Source organism: Miscanthus floridulus, chromosome 10 (genome assembly GCF_019320115.1).
Source record: "Miscanthus floridulus cultivar M001 chromosome 10, ASM1932011v1, whole genome shotgun sequence".
NCBI lineage: Eukaryota > Viridiplantae > Streptophyta > Magnoliopsida > Poales > Poaceae > Miscanthus > Miscanthus floridulus.
In genome coordinates this window covers 14,064,473-14,085,759 of record NC_089589.1, presented here as the reverse complement: position 1 = coordinate 14,085,759, position 21,287 = coordinate 14,064,473, and the positions used below count along the sequence as shown (strand labels likewise).

The 21,287-nt window shown below is 47.9% G+C and overlaps 1 protein-coding gene across 1 annotated transcript; it reads left to right on the top strand.

Annotated features, from left to right (window-relative positions):
* The first annotated feature begins 810 nt into the window (after positions 1-810).
* On the top strand, positions 811-3,438 carry LOC136486277 (leucine-rich repeat receptor-like protein kinase PXC1). Its single transcript, XM_066483154.1, has 2 exons — positions 811-2,444; positions 2,590-3,438. The coding sequence occupies exons 1-2, from the start codon at positions 878-880 to the stop codon at positions 3,303-3,305; spliced, it is 2,283 nt and encodes a 760-aa protein (XP_066339251.1). The 5' UTR covers positions 811-877; the 3' UTR covers positions 3,306-3,438.
* Positions 3,439-21,287: the final 17,849 nt, after the last annotated feature.

Sequence of the window (21,287 nt, the reverse complement as noted above, 5' to 3'; positions counted from 1 at the left end):
ATGTGGGATCTTTTTCCTATTTCTTCTGTGATGACAATAAACTGATTGTAGTCAGGCCATGTGTGGATTGTAGAACGTGGGTACTTGTATACTGATTCATGCGGAAATCACAGCCATTTCTAGGCCTTGTTTAGATTACCCCAAAATTCCAAGTTTTTTCACTCTCTCTCCATCACATCAATTTTTAGCCACTTGCATGGAGCATTAAATGTAGGTAAAAAAAAAACTAATTGCACAGTTTAGTTGGAAATCACGAGATGAATCTTTTAAACTTAGTTGGTCCACGATTGGACAATATTTACCAAATAAGACGAAAGTGCTACTATTTATCGGGTTGAAATTTTTCTCAATCTAAACAAGGCCCTAGTTAAAATTGAGCTGAATCATTGCGTTCCAATCACGCCCTGTGTGCCTCCGTAAAATTAGGTAGCCCTTTGCTTCCCTTTCATTGCTTGGTGTTGACCTCCCTGCTCGGCTGCTCGCTGCTGAGTACTAGACCTAGGCTGCTCCCCTCCGGCTAGTACTAGACCTAGGCTAGGGGGGCCCACGGGCAGACAGAAACAGAGCAAAAGCGAAAAGTGGAAGCCTCCAGCACTGACAACCTGACACTGGTCTACGGAGGAGGACCGCCCAAACAGAGCAGTGGGCCTCCGAGCCCGAGCACCAGCTCGATTCAAAAATCAAGAGTTGCACGGTAGGAGTAGTTCTCTCGTCCCAATGCAGATTGATGGAGCAGCCAAGATCACCAATGGCTTTCGCTGAGTGATTCCTCCCGACCTCTCCTTTCCTCCCTCGGCCCCTCGCTCCCATGCCGATCTTGCTTCACTCGCCGCCCCGTCATCCACGCCCGCAGCTGCCAGCGTCGGCAACGGCAACAATGTCCGTACGATTCTTGCTTCGTTGCGCGGCATTCCTGGCGATCTTGGCGGCAGCAACACCGGCCGCCTTGCCGGAGCCGGAGGTGAAGCCGAGCGACACGGACGCGCTGACCATCTTCCGGCACGGCGCGGACGCGCACGGCATCCTGTCCGCCAACTGGAGCACTGGCGACGCGTGCGCGGGGCGGTGGCTCGGCGTGGGGTGCTCGCCCGACGGCCGCCGCGTCACCTCGCTGACCCTACCCTCGCTGGACCTGCGCGGCCCGCTCGACCCGCTCTCCCACCTGGGCGAGCTCCGCGCGCTCGACCTCCGCGGGAACCGCCTCAACGGCACCCTCGACGCGCTGCTCCGCGGCGCGCCCGGGCTCGTCCTCCTCTACCTCTCCCGCAACGAGGTGTCGGGCCCCGTCCCCGCCGACGCGCTCGCCCGCCTCACCCGCCTCGTCCGCCTCGACCTCGCTGACAACAGCCTCAGCGGCGGCATCCCGTCGGCGGCGGCGTTCGCCGGGCTCACGGCGCTCGTCACGCTCAGGCTCCAGGATAACCTCCTCACGGGCCTGTTCCCCGACGTCGCCGCCGCGCTGCCCCGCCTCGCGGAGTTCAACGCCTCCAATAACCAGCTGTCCGGCCGGGTGCCCGACGCCATGCGCGCCAGGTTCGGCCTCGCATCGTTCGCCGGCAACGCTGGCCTCTGCGGGCCCGCGCCGCCGCTGCCGCCCTGCTCGTTCCTGCCGCGGGAGCCCGCCCCGACGCCGCCTGCTTCGTCTTCGTCTTCGTCTCCGTCCGTGGTGCCATCCAACCCGGCGGCGTCCTCCTCCGTCGCCTCGTCCTCGCCAGCGCTGGCCACGCCGGAGTCGCTTGGCGGGGCTCGCAACCGTAATAAGGGGGGATTGAGCCCCGGCGCGGTCGCCGGGATCGCCGTCGGCAACGCCCTCTTCTTCCTCGCCCTGGCGTCGTTGCTCGTCGCGTGCTGCTGCTGCGGCCGAGGCGACGACGGCGAGCCCGCGGCGGGCAGGAAGAGGAAGCGTCGCGGCCGCGTCGGCCTGGAGGACGGAGGCGGCGCGCTGTTCGGCCACCTCAAGGGGGAGCAGCAGCAGCCGGCTCGTCCGGGCAGCGCCGGCCGGTGCAGCGACGGCGGCGACAGCGACGGGGCGCGCAGCAAGCTGGTGTTCTTCGGCGCGGACGGCGGCGAGGAGGACGACGACGGCGATGGCGACAACGATGGCAGCGCCGGCGCGCCGCTGACCTCGCACCTGCAGCAGGGAAGGCGGCGCGGGAGCCGGTTCCAGCTGGAGGAGCTGCTGCGCGCGTCCGCCGAGATGGTGGGCAGGGGCAGCCTGGGCACCGTGTACCGCGCCGTGCTGGGCGACGGCCGCATGGTCGCTGTGAAGCGGCTGCGCGACGCCAACCCCTGCGCGCGCGACGAGTTCCACCGGTACATGGACCTCATCGGCCGCCTCCGCCACCCGCACCTCGTCCCGCTCAGTGCCTTCTACTACGCCCGGCAGGAGAAGCTCCTCATCTACGACTACCTCCCCAACGGCAACCTCCACGACCGCCTCCACGGTACGGTACCGTCTCCCTCCGGCGACCTTGTTGCCAGTCAGTTACAATTACAACCATTGCCGTTGCGCGATCCGTGATCGACCTGGACCTGACACGAATCACGAATGCTCCTTGCCATTGTCTGCTTGAATGATGAATGATCCAGGGCACAAGATGTCGGGCGAGTCGCCGCTGGACTGGACGACGAGGGCGAGGCTGCTGCTGGGCGCGGCGCGCGGGCTGGCGTGCATCCACCGGGAGTACCGCACGTCGGGGGTGCCCCACGGCAACGTCAAGTCCACTAACGTGCTGATCGACAAGGACGGCGCGGCGCGCGTGGCGGACTTCGGGCTGGCGCTCCTGCTCAGCCCGGCGCACGCCATCGCTCGCCTCGGAGGCTACATGGCGCCGGAGCAGGCGGACAACAAGCGGCTGTCGCAGGAGGCCGACGTGTACAGCTTCGGCGTGCTGGTCCTGGAGGCACTGACGGGCAAGGCGCCGGCGCAGCACCTGCAGCCGGCGGCGCCGGCACCGCCCGACGCGCACAAGAAGGGCGCGGCGGCGGGGGTCACGGCGATGAGCCTTCCGGAGTGGGTGCGGTCTGTGGTGCGGGAGGAGTGGACGGCGGAGGTGTTCGACGTGGAGCTGCTGCGGTACAGGGACATCGAGGAGGAGATGGTGGCGCTGCTGCACGTGGCGCTGGCGTGCGTGGCGCCGCGGCCCGATCAGCGGCCCTCCATGGGCGACGTGGTGAGGATGATCGAGAGCGTGCCCGTGGAGCAGTCCCCGGCCCCCGAGGAGGAGGATAGGGACGTCTCCGTCACGTCGCCGTCTGTCGGCGTCAGCACGGACGACGGGGACGGTCGCCTCAGCAGCTACTAGTTGTCCGCTGTCCTGCCCAGATTCTGTGTTCTTGTGTGTGATCTTGACATCTTCTTCCATGTATGGCTTTGGGTCTTGAACATATTCGTCTCATCCGGCTTTTGCACGTCTGATCTGAGAATGGATTCATGGAGTGCTGCTCACTGTTGCAGCAGCAGCTGCAGTTTCCCTGCTTGTGAGACGATTTATGGATCTTGACTGACTGATATGCAGGGTTCTCTACTTCTCTTCGCATTGTTCAGCTAGTAACCTGCTGTCGTATGGAGTTCTCGAAAGATGGTAAAGACATTTGGATTGGTGACGTAACCAGGATTCGCTAGTCTGGAGTACCAGATTATTAGCGGTGGCTAACTTGGGGAGGAAGAAGGACACGTGGATAGGAGAAGCAGATTGAAATTTGGGTGATGAATCTGAATGGCTAGAGGATTCAAAGTTGAAATATAAATTCGCTGCCGTTCTCTTCTATTTGAATTTATGCGAACACACACCACAGCTCCGATTCTGGGCTGCTTTACAAGAACGTTGGGCCACAAGTGAAACAATTGCCCTTTTCCTTATTTTTCTTGTTCTTCTTAAAAGGAGTCGTAGACTTTTGTTTGAGTTCTTGCTGGAATTTCTTCTTTTGAGGCTTGGGATGATTCTTCTGCATACATGGGCACTAGAACTCCCCTCACCGACCTTCTTGCCATGGACATCCTTTGCTCTTGCCTTCTCTTTTAACATACAAAGAGCCAATAAGCTTAGCAATGCCAAACTCTTGTCGCTTATGTTTTAGAGAAGTAGCAAAATTAGTCCAAGTCTGTGGCAGCTTAGCAATCATACAGCCTGCCACACACTTGTCAGACAGCATACATCCAAACATTTCGAGTTCTTTTGCCAATGTTTGTACCTCATGAGCTTGTTCCACTACAGAACGACCATCGACCATTCAGTAGTCATGAAACTATTCCATGACATGCAACTCAGAATCAGCATCAGACACTCTATATTTGGCCTCAAGTGCGTCCCACATGGCCTTACCAGTCTGTAGCGGCACATATGCATCTACTATGGAGTCTCCTAGCATGCTCAAAATTGCTGCCTTGAACGTAGTATTAGCATGTTTAAACGCACGCTCCTCCTCAAGAATATGCAGCCCAGCTGATCTAGGTTCGACAACGAAGTAACAGTGCATAGCAGTCAACCATAATATGCACTTCTGCCACCACCTCTTATAGTGAGTGCCCTCAAACACATCTGGTTTCAGCATATCTGCAAAGCCAACAGCCAAAAATTGCCTATCACGTTTTTGGATTGTTAGATAATTAGACATTTTCAATAGCAATTTAATCCAGAAATTGACATTAAATAGTATGAACAAGTTGGTGACATCATGTATGTGCTTGTGTGTCTTAAACGTGACGAGCATGGAGATGATACTCAAACTAAGGATTGACAGCGAAGATCTTAGAAGGTTCGTTCTAGAAACATACCCAGCGACAAAGCTGAATGCACTCGAAGACACAGTGCATGTCGATGTAGTCGCCCCGCTCGATACAGTGCAGATAAAAGGATAAAGATGCCCAAGAGGGGGGGGTGAATTGGGCTAATTCTAATTTTTTGTAATAATTAAGTCCTATGGTTAGCCCAATTAACCCCTTGTGCCTAAGAAGTGTTTCTAGTTGTTCTACCGCACAAATGACTTGCAACCTAAGTTCCAATCCTACTCTAGCATGGCAATTCTATGAATTGTAAAGACAAGAATTGAATTGCTCAATGTAAATACTCAAAGTAATTGCTCAAATAAAATACTCAAAGTAAATGCTCAAAGTAAATAGAGAAGGAGGAACGAGATGATGTTTTGTCGAGGTATCGGAGAGTCACCACTCCCCACTAGTCCTCGTTGGAGCACCCGTGTAAGGGTGTAGCTCCCCGTTGATCCGCGCAAGGATCAAGTGCTCTCTACGGGTTGATTCTTCGACACTCCGTCGCGGTGAATCACCCACAACCGCTCACAACTTGAGTTGAGTCATCCACAAGCTCTCCGAATGATCACCAAGCTCTCCAATCACCACCAAGCCGTCTAGGTGATGGCGATCACCAAGAGTAACAAGCACGAACTCTCACTTGACCACGACAAGCCTAGAGAGAAAGATGGATGCACACTTTGCTACTCTTGATCTCACTAATGAGGGCTCTCTTTGGGATTCTCAAATCTCAATCACCTCACTAGGACCTTGCTCTTCTTGGCACTCACAAACGTGTTTCTCAGCTGTTGGAATGAGCAAAAGTGACTCCACACATGAGTGGAGCTTCTATTTATAACAAGGGCTGAAAAACGAACCGTTATGTGCCTTTGCGGGGTGACCGGACGCTCCGGTCATGTTGATCGGACGCACCGGTCAGTATACCCCGAACTCCAGTGTTTACAGTGTGACCGGACGCTGCCAGCGTCCGGTGAGCACTGACCGAATGCGTCCGGTCATGATTTTCCCTCTCTGGAACCTTACTAGAGTCGACCGGACGCTGGCCCTCAGCGTTCGGTCACATGACCTCTCAGCGTCCGGTCAAACCAAACGCATTCTCCTTGGTCAAATGAACTGACCGGACCTTGCGGACAGCGTCCGGTCACACCGGAGCCAGCGTCTGGTCAGTATTTGACCCTCCATTCACTTCCAACTCTCGATCATATGTGAATGAATTTTGCTCTATAGGATCTAAGGGCTTTGTTGGAGCTACCTAGTGCTAGACTTAGCAAGTGTGCACCACACCTAACTCACTAGACTCACCTAGGTTAAGCTACCTATCCATACCCCCCTTAATAGTACGGCTAAAGGAAAAACAAAGTCCTAAACTACTCTAAGTGTCTCTCCAACTCCAATCGACACTTAGAACTAGTCATCCTTAACCTTGTCGTCCATCCTTTGAAAACCGAAACGATTTCCATCGTTGGGGCATGACATCCATGATTGCCCAATCGATCTCCATTACCATGACCTAACTTAATTGCCTCTGCAAAATACACGTTAGTCATAGTAATCATGTATTGTCATTAATCATTGAAACCCAACTAGGGGCCTAGATGCTTTCAATCTCCCCCTTTTTTGGTGATTGATGACAATACCACCTCGAGTATGTGAAAAAGTTGAGGTTTTTATCATGCTTGGATCATGTAAGCTTTTATCAATAAGAACAAAGGTGTTAGTCAAGCTTATATGAACCAAGCCAACATGATGTACTCAAAAGATATGAAATAAACATAAGTACAAGTAATAAAGTTCATTTGCATCGGAGTAACACGCGGAAGCAAAGGCAAATGAGCATAACACAAGTAATATGACATAAATAATTCAAAGTAGAGAGCACACATGTCATATATCATGGTCACGTAGATATCACTATCACATATATAAAGTTCAATGCATGAAAGTAAGCACACGATGAATGCATAATAGTGTATCACACATAAAAACTCCAAATGTAATATATAAGCTAATAAGCTAACTAAGCTCCCCCTAAATACGTCGCTCCCCCTAAATCTATCATACTCGATCCCTCTCCCCATTTGGCGTCAAACACCAAAATCTAAGGGTCGGTCGGCAGGACTGCAGCGGACAAGCCGGGCGTAGAGGTACGAGGAGCAAGCTAGAACTGGGCACCATCATCATCTGATCCGGAGCTCTGAGCTGTATAACCCTCTGTAGCTGTAATCGGTGCTGTAGCAGTCTAGGTCGGATCAGGAGCTAGAGCTGTTGTAGACTGAGCTGGTAGGACTATAGTAGGCTCTGATGATGTCACTAAGGAAGGGAGCGTCTCTGTAGTCCCGGTGACTGGTGCAACAGTAGAAGGACCTAGGACATGTAGATATGGAGGAGTAGGCATCCCTGTCAACTCACTGAACGAAGCACCAAGGCTCCTGGACACTGTGGTCTCTGGCACAAGCAGTGAGGGCGTCTCATCTGGTGTAAAGCCCGTCTGCAGCGGTGTGAACTGTGGAGCTAGCAGTGACGTAGCAAAATACTGGGACACTTGCTCTGTAGGAGAAGCAAACTGCACTGGTGGTTGTCCCTGACTCTAAAGCCCACTAGGCTATAACGCTAGAGTCATCGAGGTAGTGGCAGTCTGACCAAGCTGGGGCGAAGGCTGAGACGGTGGAGCCCCAATGGCTGTCACTACATGCTGCATGAAACCGAGGAGCTGCTACTGCATGAGTATCTGCTGCTGATGCATCACCTGCTGCTGCTGCTGTAAAGCCTGAGTCTGCTGATGTATAGCTAGCTGCTGCTGCTGGATCTGCTACTGCTAGCGCTGGAACTCATCCTGCCAAGTCTGGAACTAAGCAAATATAGCAGCTGTCTCCTGAGCCTGTCATGCCTGGTCCTACCTCATCCACTCAAGAATAGCAAGGAGAGCGGGGTCGGTCTGCGGGGCAGGTGGCACTAAACTGGAGCTGCCGGCCTCATGATCATGTCGCTGAGGAGGCATCCGAGGGACGGGCTGGTAGTCATCATCAGAACTGTCACTGGGGTCGCTCATGACCACACCCTCCTGCTGGGCAAGCTCCTCCTCCTCAGTAGCTGCTATACCCCTAATAATGTTATCTTGCTGGGCTATAGACTCTGGCACCTCAGGATGTCAGTGTGGCTGACTGGGTGCTGTAGGTGTACTGTGCCTGATCATATGTGTCAAGTTATAGGTTGGAAACTCTGTGGTGGCACCACTGTACTCTGCAAGCATCTCTGGTGGCCTCACTGTGACTGCTCTGTGAATAAGCCATGTAATCCAGTGAGCATAGGGTAGCTGTCTGTGTCCTCTGAAACCCTCAGCTATAGTGTCCTCCATCTCTGACAGAATAAGATCCTAAATATCAAAGACTGTCTGCTGCATCAGAGAGTTGATCAGCCACAACTGTATGCGAGTCAGGCCCTCGTGATACCCCATCCTCAGTAGCAGTGTCCTTCTCATAATGGCCAAAAGCACACGCACAGTAGGAATAAGATCACTGGGGTTCCTGCGCGATCCCTCTCCAAAGGGCTCAGTGAAGCAGTGTCGAACTAAGTCAGTCGGGGGCACCAAACCACCATGTGGGCGTCTGGGAGGCATTGTCTGTCCATAGCAAACCTCATGCAATCTGACAGGCTGCTCCTGAAGTCTGAGTATCTCTCTAGCTCTAGTGCTCGTCAACTGGTAGTCTCTGCCTCTGAATGCAAAGTGTATGAAGTTATGATGCGGGTCAATAAAGAGAGAAGCATAAAACTGACGAACCCAACATGGAACATATAAACCAGTCTATCTAATTAGATCTGTCAGCCCCGGCAGATATGCAAGATAGGGGCGAATACTCTCTCCAACAGCTGCAATTATAGAATCAATGTGGCAGACTCTCTATGATCTAAAAATTGCCCCACTGTTAAGATAGGCATTGTAGAAGTCCTCCTACAGAGGCGTGTAGGAACCCTCAGATGCTCTGTCATCTCTCCTTGGTGGGAACCACACCTCAAAATCAACAAATCTCACCTGCTGAACCTGCTTGGCCATGGCGGCCCTCAAGTCAAGATGGGTCACTGGAGGTGGACTCTGTGGTCTAAGAGGTGGACGAGAACCCCTCCGCTGAGTGTCTGGCCTAGGTGTGACAGGAACACGTGTATGACCAGAGCAGCGTAGCTGTGACTGTGGTGCCTGCTCGGTCTCCTCTACTTGCTCTGCCTGCTGGGTCTGCTCGGCTAGCGGTGCCTGCTGCTGTGACTCCCCCTGAGGCAGAACCTCATCAAGAACATGACGCTGTCCGGTGACCGTGATAGTCCCTGGTGGACCACCATGAAGGCGCTCAACTCGCTCGATCCCAGCAATAGCTCCCGGTGGAAGCGGATCTGAAATAACAACTCCACTATGAGTACCTCCTCTCTCGACACGGTCTGCTATCTCAGCAACTACAGCTGCTCTCGCTGTCTCTGCATCTGGGTACTTGCGCTTTCTCGTCACCAGCTTCTTTGTCGCCTTGCCTTTATGATCTGCAGGCTGGCGAGGCGAGGGCCTCCGATCCTCATCACCGGGACCACCATCAGCATTCTTTGTGCGAGCCATCTGATGAATTAGAAGAGAAGAACTGCCGCTGACAAAGAAACAACTGCCTCTGACACTTTTGAGGCTTGGCCTCATTCCGTACTCGCGAGCTTGGCTCTGAGTTAACTGACAATTGCCACACGATCTCAACAACACCGACTCGCTGCACGATAGAATAGATAGGATATATAAATAAATACAATATACCTAATAGATGTGAAATCCTAGGAAGCAAGTAATTTAGGTACGAAATTGAAACGTGGGCATGCTACCTGATGAACCGGCGATCCGAAAAGAAGAGAAGCGACTCGTGGGGAACCACCGAATCGACTAGGGTTAGGGTCCCGATCCGACGAAGACCGGTGACGCAATGTGAGTCGACGGTGAGGATTTGCAGTGGATGCACTGGCGCAGAGCTATGGCGCTGCCCTAGGGTTGGAGCACTGCTAGAGCAGGGGCACGGTGGAGGGTGGCGCTGGTGAGAAGCTTGGCACGGTGAGGCTTGAGCAGCGCGAGACGTGGAGGCTAGGGCATGGCGTGGCGGTGAGCACGAGCGCGGCACGAGCTGAGGCGAGCGGGGCTTGGCTCGGGTGGCGCAGGAAGTCACGGGTGGCACACGGAGCTATGGTGGAGCATAGAGGGGCTACAGAGAGCGGGTCACGATGGCGGTGGAAGCAGCGTGACGACAATTTGGGGCTTGTAACGTTGATGTCGGCGCAGGCAAGGATGGATTAGGTCAAAACGCCAGCGATTAGATTAAATAGGGTGCCCCCCCCCAAGTCAGAAAAGGAAACGGAGATAAGAATCCTGATGCCGCACGAAATCTACTGACCGGACGCTCCGATGGTAGCGACCGGACGCTACCACCCAGCGTCCGGTCGATTCCAGAGAGGTCCAATTCCTCTAGAATCCCGACCGGACGCGTCTGGTGGACACCGACCAGACGCAGCCAGAGTCCGGTCACCTAGCCTTGATGTCTTCATAATTGACCAGACGTTGAAGCTCCTCCTGACCGGACGCTGGGAAAACACTGTTTCAGCGTCCGTTCACTCCTTCGCAGCAAGTTCACCTCCTGTGAACTGACCGAACGCTGGACATCAGAGTCCGGTGCAGCGTCCGGTCACTCCTTTTTCAGCAAATCTTCACTGTCCTTCGTGCTGCCTGTTCTCAATCAAGTCCCAACCCAAATAAGATCCAAATAAACACCAATTGGGACTGATGTGAGTGACCTCTCTTAAACCCTCAAGTTTTTCAAAATATTTTTCCTTAGGCTATAATTCTTTTTAAGAAAATAGGCAAATAAGAAGGCAAATTGAAGACAAACGACAAACAACATTCATGCATATACAATACTTGAAAGTAAATCTAGTTGCTTGTCAAGTTTGATCCAAGGTTAAGCTTCTTCACACGCTTTACGACAGTTATCTTAACCATGTTAGACAAGCCCTAAATGCATTGCCATAAAGTAAACATGTAATATATTATAATGCAATGCAAGGGACAACACAATCTCATCTTTTAGTGAAGTTACTAAAATCAAGAACATTGAGCTCATTCCGCAATCTACAAAATGTTGCCTCATCTAGCGGTTTAGTGAAGATATCCGCCAATTGATCCTTGGTCCTTACACCTTCTAGTGAAATATCATTCTTTATAACATGATCTCTAAGAAAGTGATGGCGGATATCTATGTGCTTGGTGCGAGAGTGTTGAACCAGATTATTTGTAAGTTTTACCGCACTTTCATTATCGCACAAAAGAGGTACTTTCTCTAAAACTACACCATAGTCTAGCAAAGTTTGTTTCATGTAAAGTATTTATGCATAATAAGCACCCGCGGCAATGTATTCCGCTTCGGCGGTGGACAAAGCCACACTATTTTGTTTCTTGGAGGACCAAGACACAAGTGATCTAACAAGCAAATGACACCCTCCGGATGTGCTTTTTCTATCAACTTTGCATCTGGCATAATCCGAATCGGAATAGCCAATTAATTCAAATATAGCTCCTTTGGGATACCAAAGGCCAATGCTTGGTGTGTGCTTAAGATACCTAAGGATTCTTTTTATGACAATTAAATGTGTTTCCTTAGGATTAGCTTGAAATCTAGCACACATACACACACTAAACATGATATCGGGCCTAGATGCGGTCAAATATAACAAGCTACCAATCATAGAATGGTAGAGAGTTTGATCAACCGTGTTACCTCCCTCATCTAGGTCGAGATGTCCATTGGTTGGCATTGGTGTCTTGATTGGCTTACATTCATCCATCTTGAATCTCTTGAGAAGGTCTTTTGTATATTTCTCTTGAGAGATTAAGATCCTTTCTTTCATTTGCTTGACTTGAAAACCAAGAAAGAATGTAAGCTCACCAATCATGGACATCTCGAACTCCTTCGACATCAATTCACCAAATTCTTTGCAAGAGTCTTCATTTGATGATCCAAAGATGATATCATCAACATATACTTGACAAATAAAGATATGCCCATCAAGCTTCTTGATGAATAGTGTGGTGTCGACATTCCCAATGGTGAAGTCCGTCTCAATGAGGAAGTCCCGAAGGCGCTCATACCAAGCTCTTGAGGCTTGCTTAAGCCCATATAATGCCTTGGACAACCTATAAACATGATTAGGATATCTAGGGTCTTCAAACCTGGGAGGTTGATCAACATAGACTAGTTCATTAATAAAGCCATTTAAAAATGCACTTTTCACATCCATTTGATATAATTTCATTTCATGATGCGATGCATATGCAAGAAGGATACGAATGGCTTCTAGCCTTGCAACCGATGCAAAGGTCTCTCCAAAATCCAAACCTTCAACTTGAGAGAACCCCTTTGCAACTAGTCTTGCCTTGTTCCTCACAACAACACCTTGATCATCTTGTTTGTTTCGGAACACCCACTTTGTTCCAATGACTCTTGCACCTTTAGGTCGCTCTTCAAGAGTCCAAACTTCATTGCGGGTGAAGTTGTTCAACTCTTCATGCATGGCATTGATCCAATCCGGATCTTGAAGAGCTTCTTCTACCTTGGTAGGCTCAAAACAAAAGACAAAAGAGTGATGAGCAATAAATGAAGCAAGTTTTTTGTGAGTGTGTCATCACTCCCTTTGATGGACTCCCTATGATGAGATCTTGTGGATGATCTTGTAGTAGAGGTGTGTTTCTTCTATTGACCACTTAAGGAGAAGGTTGTGGAGCATCAACATCTTGTGCTTGTACCACCATTTGCTCATGGGAGACATGAGTACCTTCATTTTCTACTCTCCCATCTTTTTCACCATCTTGTGGCACATTTGATGAAGAGGGTGGATCAATCACTTGTACATCATCTTCGTCATCTTTGGGCTTGATGTCTCCAACTGGAATGTTCTTCATAGCCTCCCTCAATGGTTCATCACCTACATCATCAAGATTCTCATGTGCTCCTTGTGAGCCGTTAGATTCATCAAATTCCACATCATATGTTTCTTCAACCAAGCCGGTGGCATGATTAAATACTCTATATACTTTGGACTTTGATGAGTAACCAACAAGAAAACCAATATCACAACGTCTTTGAAACTTCCCTAGGTGTTGCCGCTTCTTGTAGATGTAACATTTGCAACCAAACACCCTAAAGAAGAAGACATCCGGCTTCTTCCCATTGAGCAACTCATAAGGTATCTTGCCAAGGAACTTTTGAAGGAATATGCAGTTGGATGCATAGCATGCGGTGTTAATTGCTTTCGCCCATAGAGCTTTGGGGGTGTTGTACTCATCAAGCATAGTTCTTGCAAGAGTGATCAATGTTCGGTTCTTCCTCTCAACTACACCATTTTATTGAGGAGTATATGTTGCGGAGACTTCATATTTGATTCCAACTTCATCACAATATGCTTCTATATTTGTGTTGTCAAATTCTTTCCCATTGTCACTTCTTATCATCTTGAGCTTCACTTCAAATTCATTTTGTGCTCTCTTGGCAAACTTCTTAAAGCAAGATGAAACTTTGGATTTGTCGTGAAGAAAGAATACCCATGTATACCTTGAATAATCATCAACTATCACAAGACAATAAAGATTTTCTCCCAAACTCTTGTATGTTGTTGGTCCAAATAAATTCATGTGAAGGAGTTCTAGCACTCTTGTGGTTGACATGAAAGCTTTGGTTGGATGAGTATTAGCAACTTGCTTGCCGGCTTGACATGCACTACAAAGCTTGTCCTTCTCAAACTTCACATCCTTCAACCCTCTCACCAAATCATTCTTCATTAGCTTCTTGAGTGAGCTCATCCCAACATGAGCAAGTCTTCTATGCCATAGCCACCCAAGTGTTATTTTGGTGAATAGACAAGTTTTCAAATTTGCATCTTCAGAGGTGAAGTCCACTAGATATAGGTTGTTGTATCTAAATCCTTTGAATATCACTTGTTTATCATCCTTCTTAGATACAATAGCTTCCTTCTCGGTAAACAAGCATTGGAAGCCAAGATCACACAATTGTCCAACGGATAGCAAGTTGAAGCTCAATAAAGCAATATATAGCACATTGGAGACTGAATGATCATTAGATATTGCCACTTTGCCCAATTCTTTAACCTTGCCCTTTGAATTATCCTCAAATGTGATTCTTTCTTGTCCATCTACTTCTTCATCTAGCGAGGTGAACATACGAGGATCACCGGTCATATGTTGTGTGCAACCACTATCCATAACCCAATGACTTCCACCGGTCTTGTAGTTCACCTACACACAAGAGATCAAGCTTTAGGAACCAAACTTGTTGAGGGCCCTTCACCTTCTCAACAAGTGACTTAGCAACCCAAATTTTCTTTGGCCTATTCTTATTTGGAGGTCCTAAGAACATCACTTTCATCTTTCCACTAGAATCCTTTCTAAACATGTAGTGAGCATTGAAGGCAAAGGGTCTAGCATGCTTGGGCAAGGGTTGTGGTGGCGGAGTTTGGCATTCCTGAGCAAAGTGGCCTTCTTGTCCACACTCAAAGCATCTCTTTGGCTTTGGCTTTGGCTTTGATTGTTGTTGTTGAGCTTGAGCCTTCTTCTTCTCTTGATTTGCCATGTACCCTATGCCACTTCTATCCATCTTCATGATGGTGTTCATTAGAAGCTCACTTTGAAGATACTTGCCTCTAGTGAACTTACTCAATCCAATTTTGAGATGCTCTTTTTCCAACTTGAGCTTCTTGTTCTCTTCCTTAAGAGCATCATTGTTCTTCTCTTCCTTGAGCTTCTTGTTTTCTTCTTTGAGCTTCTCATTCTCAAGGATCAAGTCACCATCATGATCAAGAGTTTCTAGCACAATAGTGTTGTGGCTTTTGATTTCTTCAAGATCTTTCTTGAGCTTTGCATTGTCATTCTTAAGCTTGACAAACTCATCATAATCATAGGCCTCAACCACTTGCTTGCCCTTGCTACTAGAACCTTGCTCAATGCTCTCAATGATCAAGTCATCACATGATGTAGCTATATCAATCTTAACAACATGGTTAGTAGCATCATGCGGCTCATTGGATAGAAATTTTTGAGCAATAACAAGATTATCATGATTAATCTTAAGAGTAGTATATTCATCTTTTAGCTTGTTGTGTCTAGTGATGAGCTCATTGTGCACCCACTCAAGTTTATCATGTTTATCTTTAAGCTCTTTCTTAGAAGATTTGAGCTCCTTGAGTTTGGATGACATAGCATCATTTGCTTCTCTAAGCTCAACATTAGCCTTTTCTATTGTATCACATTTTGCTAAAAGTGAATCATTCTTAGCATCTAGTTTTTTATTTTTAGCTCTACTCTTTCTAATGATCTTAGTGTATTGTCTTAGTATTTTAACAAGATCATCATATGAAGGTGAATCATCATCATCATCGCTATCGCTATCATCATCACTAGCTTGCTCATCATCACTACTATTATCATTATTAGTTATCTTGCGTTCACCCTTGGCCATAAGGCATAGGTGTGTAGAGGATGATGGCGATGGTGGCGGTGAAGATGAGAGATCAATAGCTATGGCGGCCACCTTCTCATTGTCACTATCATCATCGGATGATCCACTAGATGAATCAATGTCCATGAGCCAATCACCAACAATGTAGGCCTTTCCACTCTTCTTTTTCTTGTGAAAGTCTCTCTTCTTGCCATCTCTCTTCTTGTATGGCTTGTTCTTCTTCTTTTCATCTTCTTCTTCATTGCTTGAGTCATCTTTCTTGCCCTTGAACTTGTTCTTGAACTTGTCTTTCTTGGGCTTGGTGCATTGGTATGATAGATGACCAAGTTCACCACAATTGAAGCAATCCATTTCGAAGATTGGCTTTCTCCTAGAGCTTGTGAAGAACTTCTTCTTGCCATCGAATTTGATGCCACTCTTGTTTAGCTTCTTTAGCATCTTGGCGGCTTTCTTCACCATGAGAGCAAGATCTTCATCTTCATCTTCTTCATCACTTGAACTCTCATACTCAAGTCTTGCTTTGCCCTTATCTTGACTAGCTTCGAATGCTAAATCTTTTTCTTTCTTCTTAGTAGAGGATGAGCCATCTTGAGGTGTGATGTGCATATACATCTCATGAGCATTGATCTTTCCCAAGATTTGTGTCGGTGTAGCGATAGAAAGATCACCTTAATGTAGCACGGTCACAATATGCCCATATTTGTCAATAGAAAGGACACTCAAGATCTTTTTCACAACGTCAGATGGTGACATTTGAGTAAGTCCAAGCCCATTAACTTCCTCTACAAGAACATTCAAATGTGAATACATTTCATTATCACATTCTTTAGGAAGCATTTCAAAAGAGTTGAGCTTTTTCATGACAAGATGATAGCGTTCCTCACGCTCACTCTTTGTTCCCTCATGGAGCGCACAAACGTCCGACCATAGTGCATGGGCGTCTTTGTGGTTCCTTACACGGTTGAACACATCTTTGCAAAGACCTCTAAAGATGGTGTTGTGAGCCTTTGCATTCCATTTTTCATAGTTCACTTCATCGCCTTGAAGTTGTGCGGGGTTCCTAGGTCTTGGGAAGCCATGTGAGGCGGCTCTAAGTATTCCAACGTCTAGAGCTTCTAGGTACGCCTCCATGCGAATTTTCAAATATGGAAAATCATTCCCCTCGAAGATAGGAGGAGGTCCATCCCCGTGAGACATCTTGCTCTAAGCGGTTAAGCTTAAAAACGTGAGCACGAGGCTCCGATACCAATTGAAAGGATCAAGATGCCCAAGAGGGGGGGTGAATTGGGCTAATTCTAAATTTCTTTGCAATAATTAAGTCCTATGGTTAGCCCAATTAACCCCTTGTGCCTAAGAAGTATTTCTAGTTGTTCTACCGCACAAATGACTTACAACCTAAGTTCTAATCCTACTCTAGCATGGCAAATCTATGAATTGTAAAGACAAGAATTGAATTGCTCAATGTAAATACTCAAAGTAATTGCTCAAATGAAATACTCAAAGTAAATGCTCAAAGTAAATAGAGAAGGAGGAACACGGCGATGTTTTGCTGAGGTATCGGAGAGTCGCCACTCCCCACTAGTCCTCGTTGGAGCACCCGCGCAAGGGTGTGGCTCCCCCTTGATCCGCGCAAGGATCAAGTGCTCTCTACGGGTTGATTCTTCGACACTCCGTCACGGTGAATCACCCACAACCGCTCACAACTTGAGTTGGGTCATCCACAAGCTCTCTGGATGATCACCAAGCTCTCCAATCACCACCAAGCCATCTAGGTGATGGCGATCACCAAGAGTAACAAGCACGAACTCTCACTTGACCACGACAAGCCTAGGGAGAAAGATGGATGCACACTTTGCTACTCTTGATCTCACTAATGAGGGCTCTCTTTGGGATTCTCAAATCTCAATCACCTCATTAGGACCTTGCTCTTCTTGGCACTCACAAACGTGTTTCTCAGCTGTTGGAATGAGCAAAAGTGACTCCACACACGAGTGGAGCTTCTATTTATAACAAGGGCTAAAAAACGAACCATTATGCGCCTCTACGGGGTGACCGGACGCTCCGGTCATGTTGACCAGACTCACCGGTCAGTATACCCTAAACTCTAGTGTTTACAGTGTGACCGGATGCGTCCGCTTACGATTTTCCCTCTCTGGAACCTTACTGGAGTCGACCGGACGCTGGCCCTCAGCGTCCGGTCACATGACCTCTCAGCGTCCGGTCAAACCAGACGCATTCTCCTTGGTCAAATGAACTGACCGAACCTTGCGGCCAGCGTCCGGTCAGTATTTGACCCTCCATTCACTTCCAACTCTCGATCATATGTGAATGAAGTTTGCTCCATAGGATCTAAGGGCTTTGTTGGAGCTACATAGTGCTAGACTTAGCAAGTGTGCACCACACCTAACTCACTAGACTCACCTAGGTCAAGCTACCCATCTATACCCCCCTTAATAGTACGGCTAAAGGAAAAACAAAGTCCTAAACTACTCTAAGTGTCTCTCCAACTCCAATCGACACTTAGAACTAGTCATCCTTAACCTTGTCGTTCATCCTTTGAAAACCGAAATGATTTCCATCGTAGGGGCATGACATCCATGATTGCCCAATCGATCTCCATTACCATGACCTAACTTAATTGCCTCTGCAAAACACACGTTAGTTATAATAATCTTGTATTGTCATTAATCACCGAAACCCAACTAGGGGCCTAGATGCTTTCAGCAGATGAGAAGCCGTGCCGATCACCAGCGATCCTCTAGGAAGTAGAGGATGAAGCGAGTAGTCGTGCCGCCAACGACACTCTCCAAAAACGTGATTGCCGCCCTTCACCCGAGCAGGCGAACTCGAAGATAGCAGGCGTTTCGGAGGCCTACTCTCCCAATTCCTGTACGCACAGGGAACCGGGACAGGGAAAACCAAAGAGCAGCAAAATGTGTGGTTTTTCTCGGAAGCGAAGAAGACTGACGTCCTCTTCTATTTGAATTCAAAGTTGAAACCAGAAACCAGAGGATTCAAAGTTGGAATACAAATTCGTTGCCGTCCTCTTCTATTTGAATTTATGCGAACACACACACCACAGCTCCGATTCTAGGCTGCTTTACAAGCACACTGGGCCGACATGTGTCGGTTGGGCTGTGGCTTGGCTTTCGACTGCTGTGCACAGGAGGGCAGGACTGCGGCTGCTCAGCCTCTGTTTTTGTTCTTTCCTAGCCAACATAGAACAACCATCTCTGATATGGACTCTAAAATTTCCCGGTCAAATTCAAAACAGTTTTTTTAAAAAAAGATCAAATTCGAAAGTTAATTCTGTCAATCTACTGCTACCTTCTTCCACAAAAAAATGCAACTATAGTTTTCGTGCTTGTTAATGTTGTCCAAATTTGACAAAATCTACAGTGAATAGTATTCACATTTATATCTCCAAATAAGTATATTTCATAACGAATCTAATGATATTTATTTTGTATCATAAATATGTGTATTATTCGATATAAACTTGATCAAACTTGAAAGTATCTGGATTTCTCGAAATGTAGGAATTGAATTTTTGTTGGACGGAGGGAGTACCTTTAAGGTGCAAGTGTGGAATCATATGTTTTCCTGCCTCATTTCTTGAGCTGTGGTGTTCAACTATTGACTCGCATAATCGCGCTCATGGGTCACTTGTCTCTGTATATAGTATATAGAGTGTCACCACGATCATGCAGTCTAGTTTTACATCTAGATGTGTTAGATAATAGAAAAAAAGTTCTGGCTTTATCCCCTTTCAAGGAGGTGAATCAAACCAAATTATTACACCATATGACACACCACCCACATGACAAGAAAAGGTTACCAAACGACTCCACATTAAAATCCAACTATAAAAAAGTGGCCATCCATATGACACAAAGAATTGCATTGCCGGCTTTATCACATTGTTGTACTGTTAGATAATTAGGTATTTTCAATAGCAATTTAATTCAGAAAATAACATTAAACAATATGAACAAGTTGATGACATCATGTATGTGCTTGTGTGTCTTAAACGTGACGAGCATGTAGATGATACTCAAACTAAGGATTGACAGCGAAGACCTTAGAAGGTTCGTTCCAGAAACATACCCAGCGGCAGAGCCGGATGCACTCGAAGACATAGTGCCTGTTGATGTAGTCGCGCCCGCTCGATGCAGTGTAGATGAGAAGCCGTGCCAATCACCAGCGATCCTCCAGGAAGTTGAGGACGAAGCGAGTAGTCGTGCCGCCAGTGACACTCCCCAAAAACGTGATTGCCGCCCTTCACCCGAGCAGGTGAACTCGAAGACAGCAGGCGTTCCGAAGGCCTACTCTCCCAATTCCTGTGCGCGCAGGGAACCGGGACGGGAAAACCAGAGAGCAGCAGAATGTGTGCTTGTTCTTGGAAGTGAAGAAGAAGAGTGACGGAGGAGTTCGGAATACATGCCCACGGTGGGGAAGTGAAGAGGCCGCGGAGGAGATCAGGAGACACAGAGGGACGGTAACTGGCGAAACTCCCGCAATGAAGGCTGCGGAGGAGGGACGGTAACTGGCGAAACTTCCGCAATGAAGCCGCCTCCAACATAAAAGAGAGTAACTCCTGTGATTATGTGGATTGAGTGGCAAAACCACTCCCGTCCCGTCCCGTCCGCCACGCCCACGCCAGCGGCGCGCGCGTGTGGCATACCTATGTCATTTTCTCAGCTTCTCAATATAGATGGAAAATTTCCAACCATATAAACCGAGTCAACGTTCAGTCAAAATCCCGTATGATATTAAACCATATATCGTGCATTGTTACGTGCCATAGAGTTTTATTTAATTTATTAAACATTATATTGGCCAAGCCAATTATATATGAACATGTACGGCGTCCAGAACCGAAGCCGGTGTGAACAAAATCTGCAAAAAGAAAAGGTTTGCAGTTGTCAAAAAACAAGCTCATTTCTTGTCAATGAAAGCGCTCGGCAAAATGCCGTCGCCCCTGTCAATAAGTAGTGTTTACATCCAGATCCAGATGACAGAGAGCAATGCCATCTTGTTGTTTTCCAAAAAGAAACACGGATATACGATGCAGTTCCTGTCTTTCCTGGATGTGCCTCTACGTGAACCTCTTCATCCATGCGACCATGCGTCATGGCTGCGGCTGTTAGTCGCATCTCGGTCAGCTAGTAATCTGCTGTTTATCACATTTTACTTTGTGTATCCAGGATTTCAAATCCAGATTTTCCATATTTCCAGATTTTCCTGTTCGCTTAAACTTATCGGCCTAGCATATCAGTCATAATACAGTGTTTTTCTCTTATAACAAATCAGCTTCGACCAATTTATTAGCCGCAGAAACCATCAGCCGGCCATAGTACAATATAGTTAGGTGTATTGGTAGTATTAATTTCAATCGAGCTAGTACTTTGTTAATTGTTACAGCTTACCATTCTTCAGTAGCTACGTTTGTACGTGTACTATTTGTCTGATCCAGAAACGGGGTACAGTACTGAGAGCTAAACTGCAGAACGCCAGAACGGGTCCTCGTGTGTTCATAAAGGTCCTGGAAGCGGAAGACGAAGAACTGAGGTAGAAAACGACATGCATCATTCAGTGCCGGTCCTGGATTTTGAGGACTCTCTAGCGAACTCGTCGCGACGGCCCCTCTCGATAAATGTTTCTTAGATAACATTCTAAAATTCTAACACCTGACCTAAATTACAAGAAAAACATGACTATATGAGTATAAAGTACTAGACAAAAATTGAACAACGAAAAAAAACCTAGGGCCTAGACAATTTGGACATGAACTTATTCAGAACCAAGATTCACAAATCACAAAAAGGGTAGAATGCAATAACCAAGATCAGATGTCGTCGTCTTCGTCGAGCCCTGCCTCAGCTGCCTGGTCGTCGCCGTCGTCTGGCTTCGGGAAGACTGGAACTCGGGCGTCGGTGTCTCGGTGATCTACGCTGGTGATCGCGTGGTGAACTGGTGAT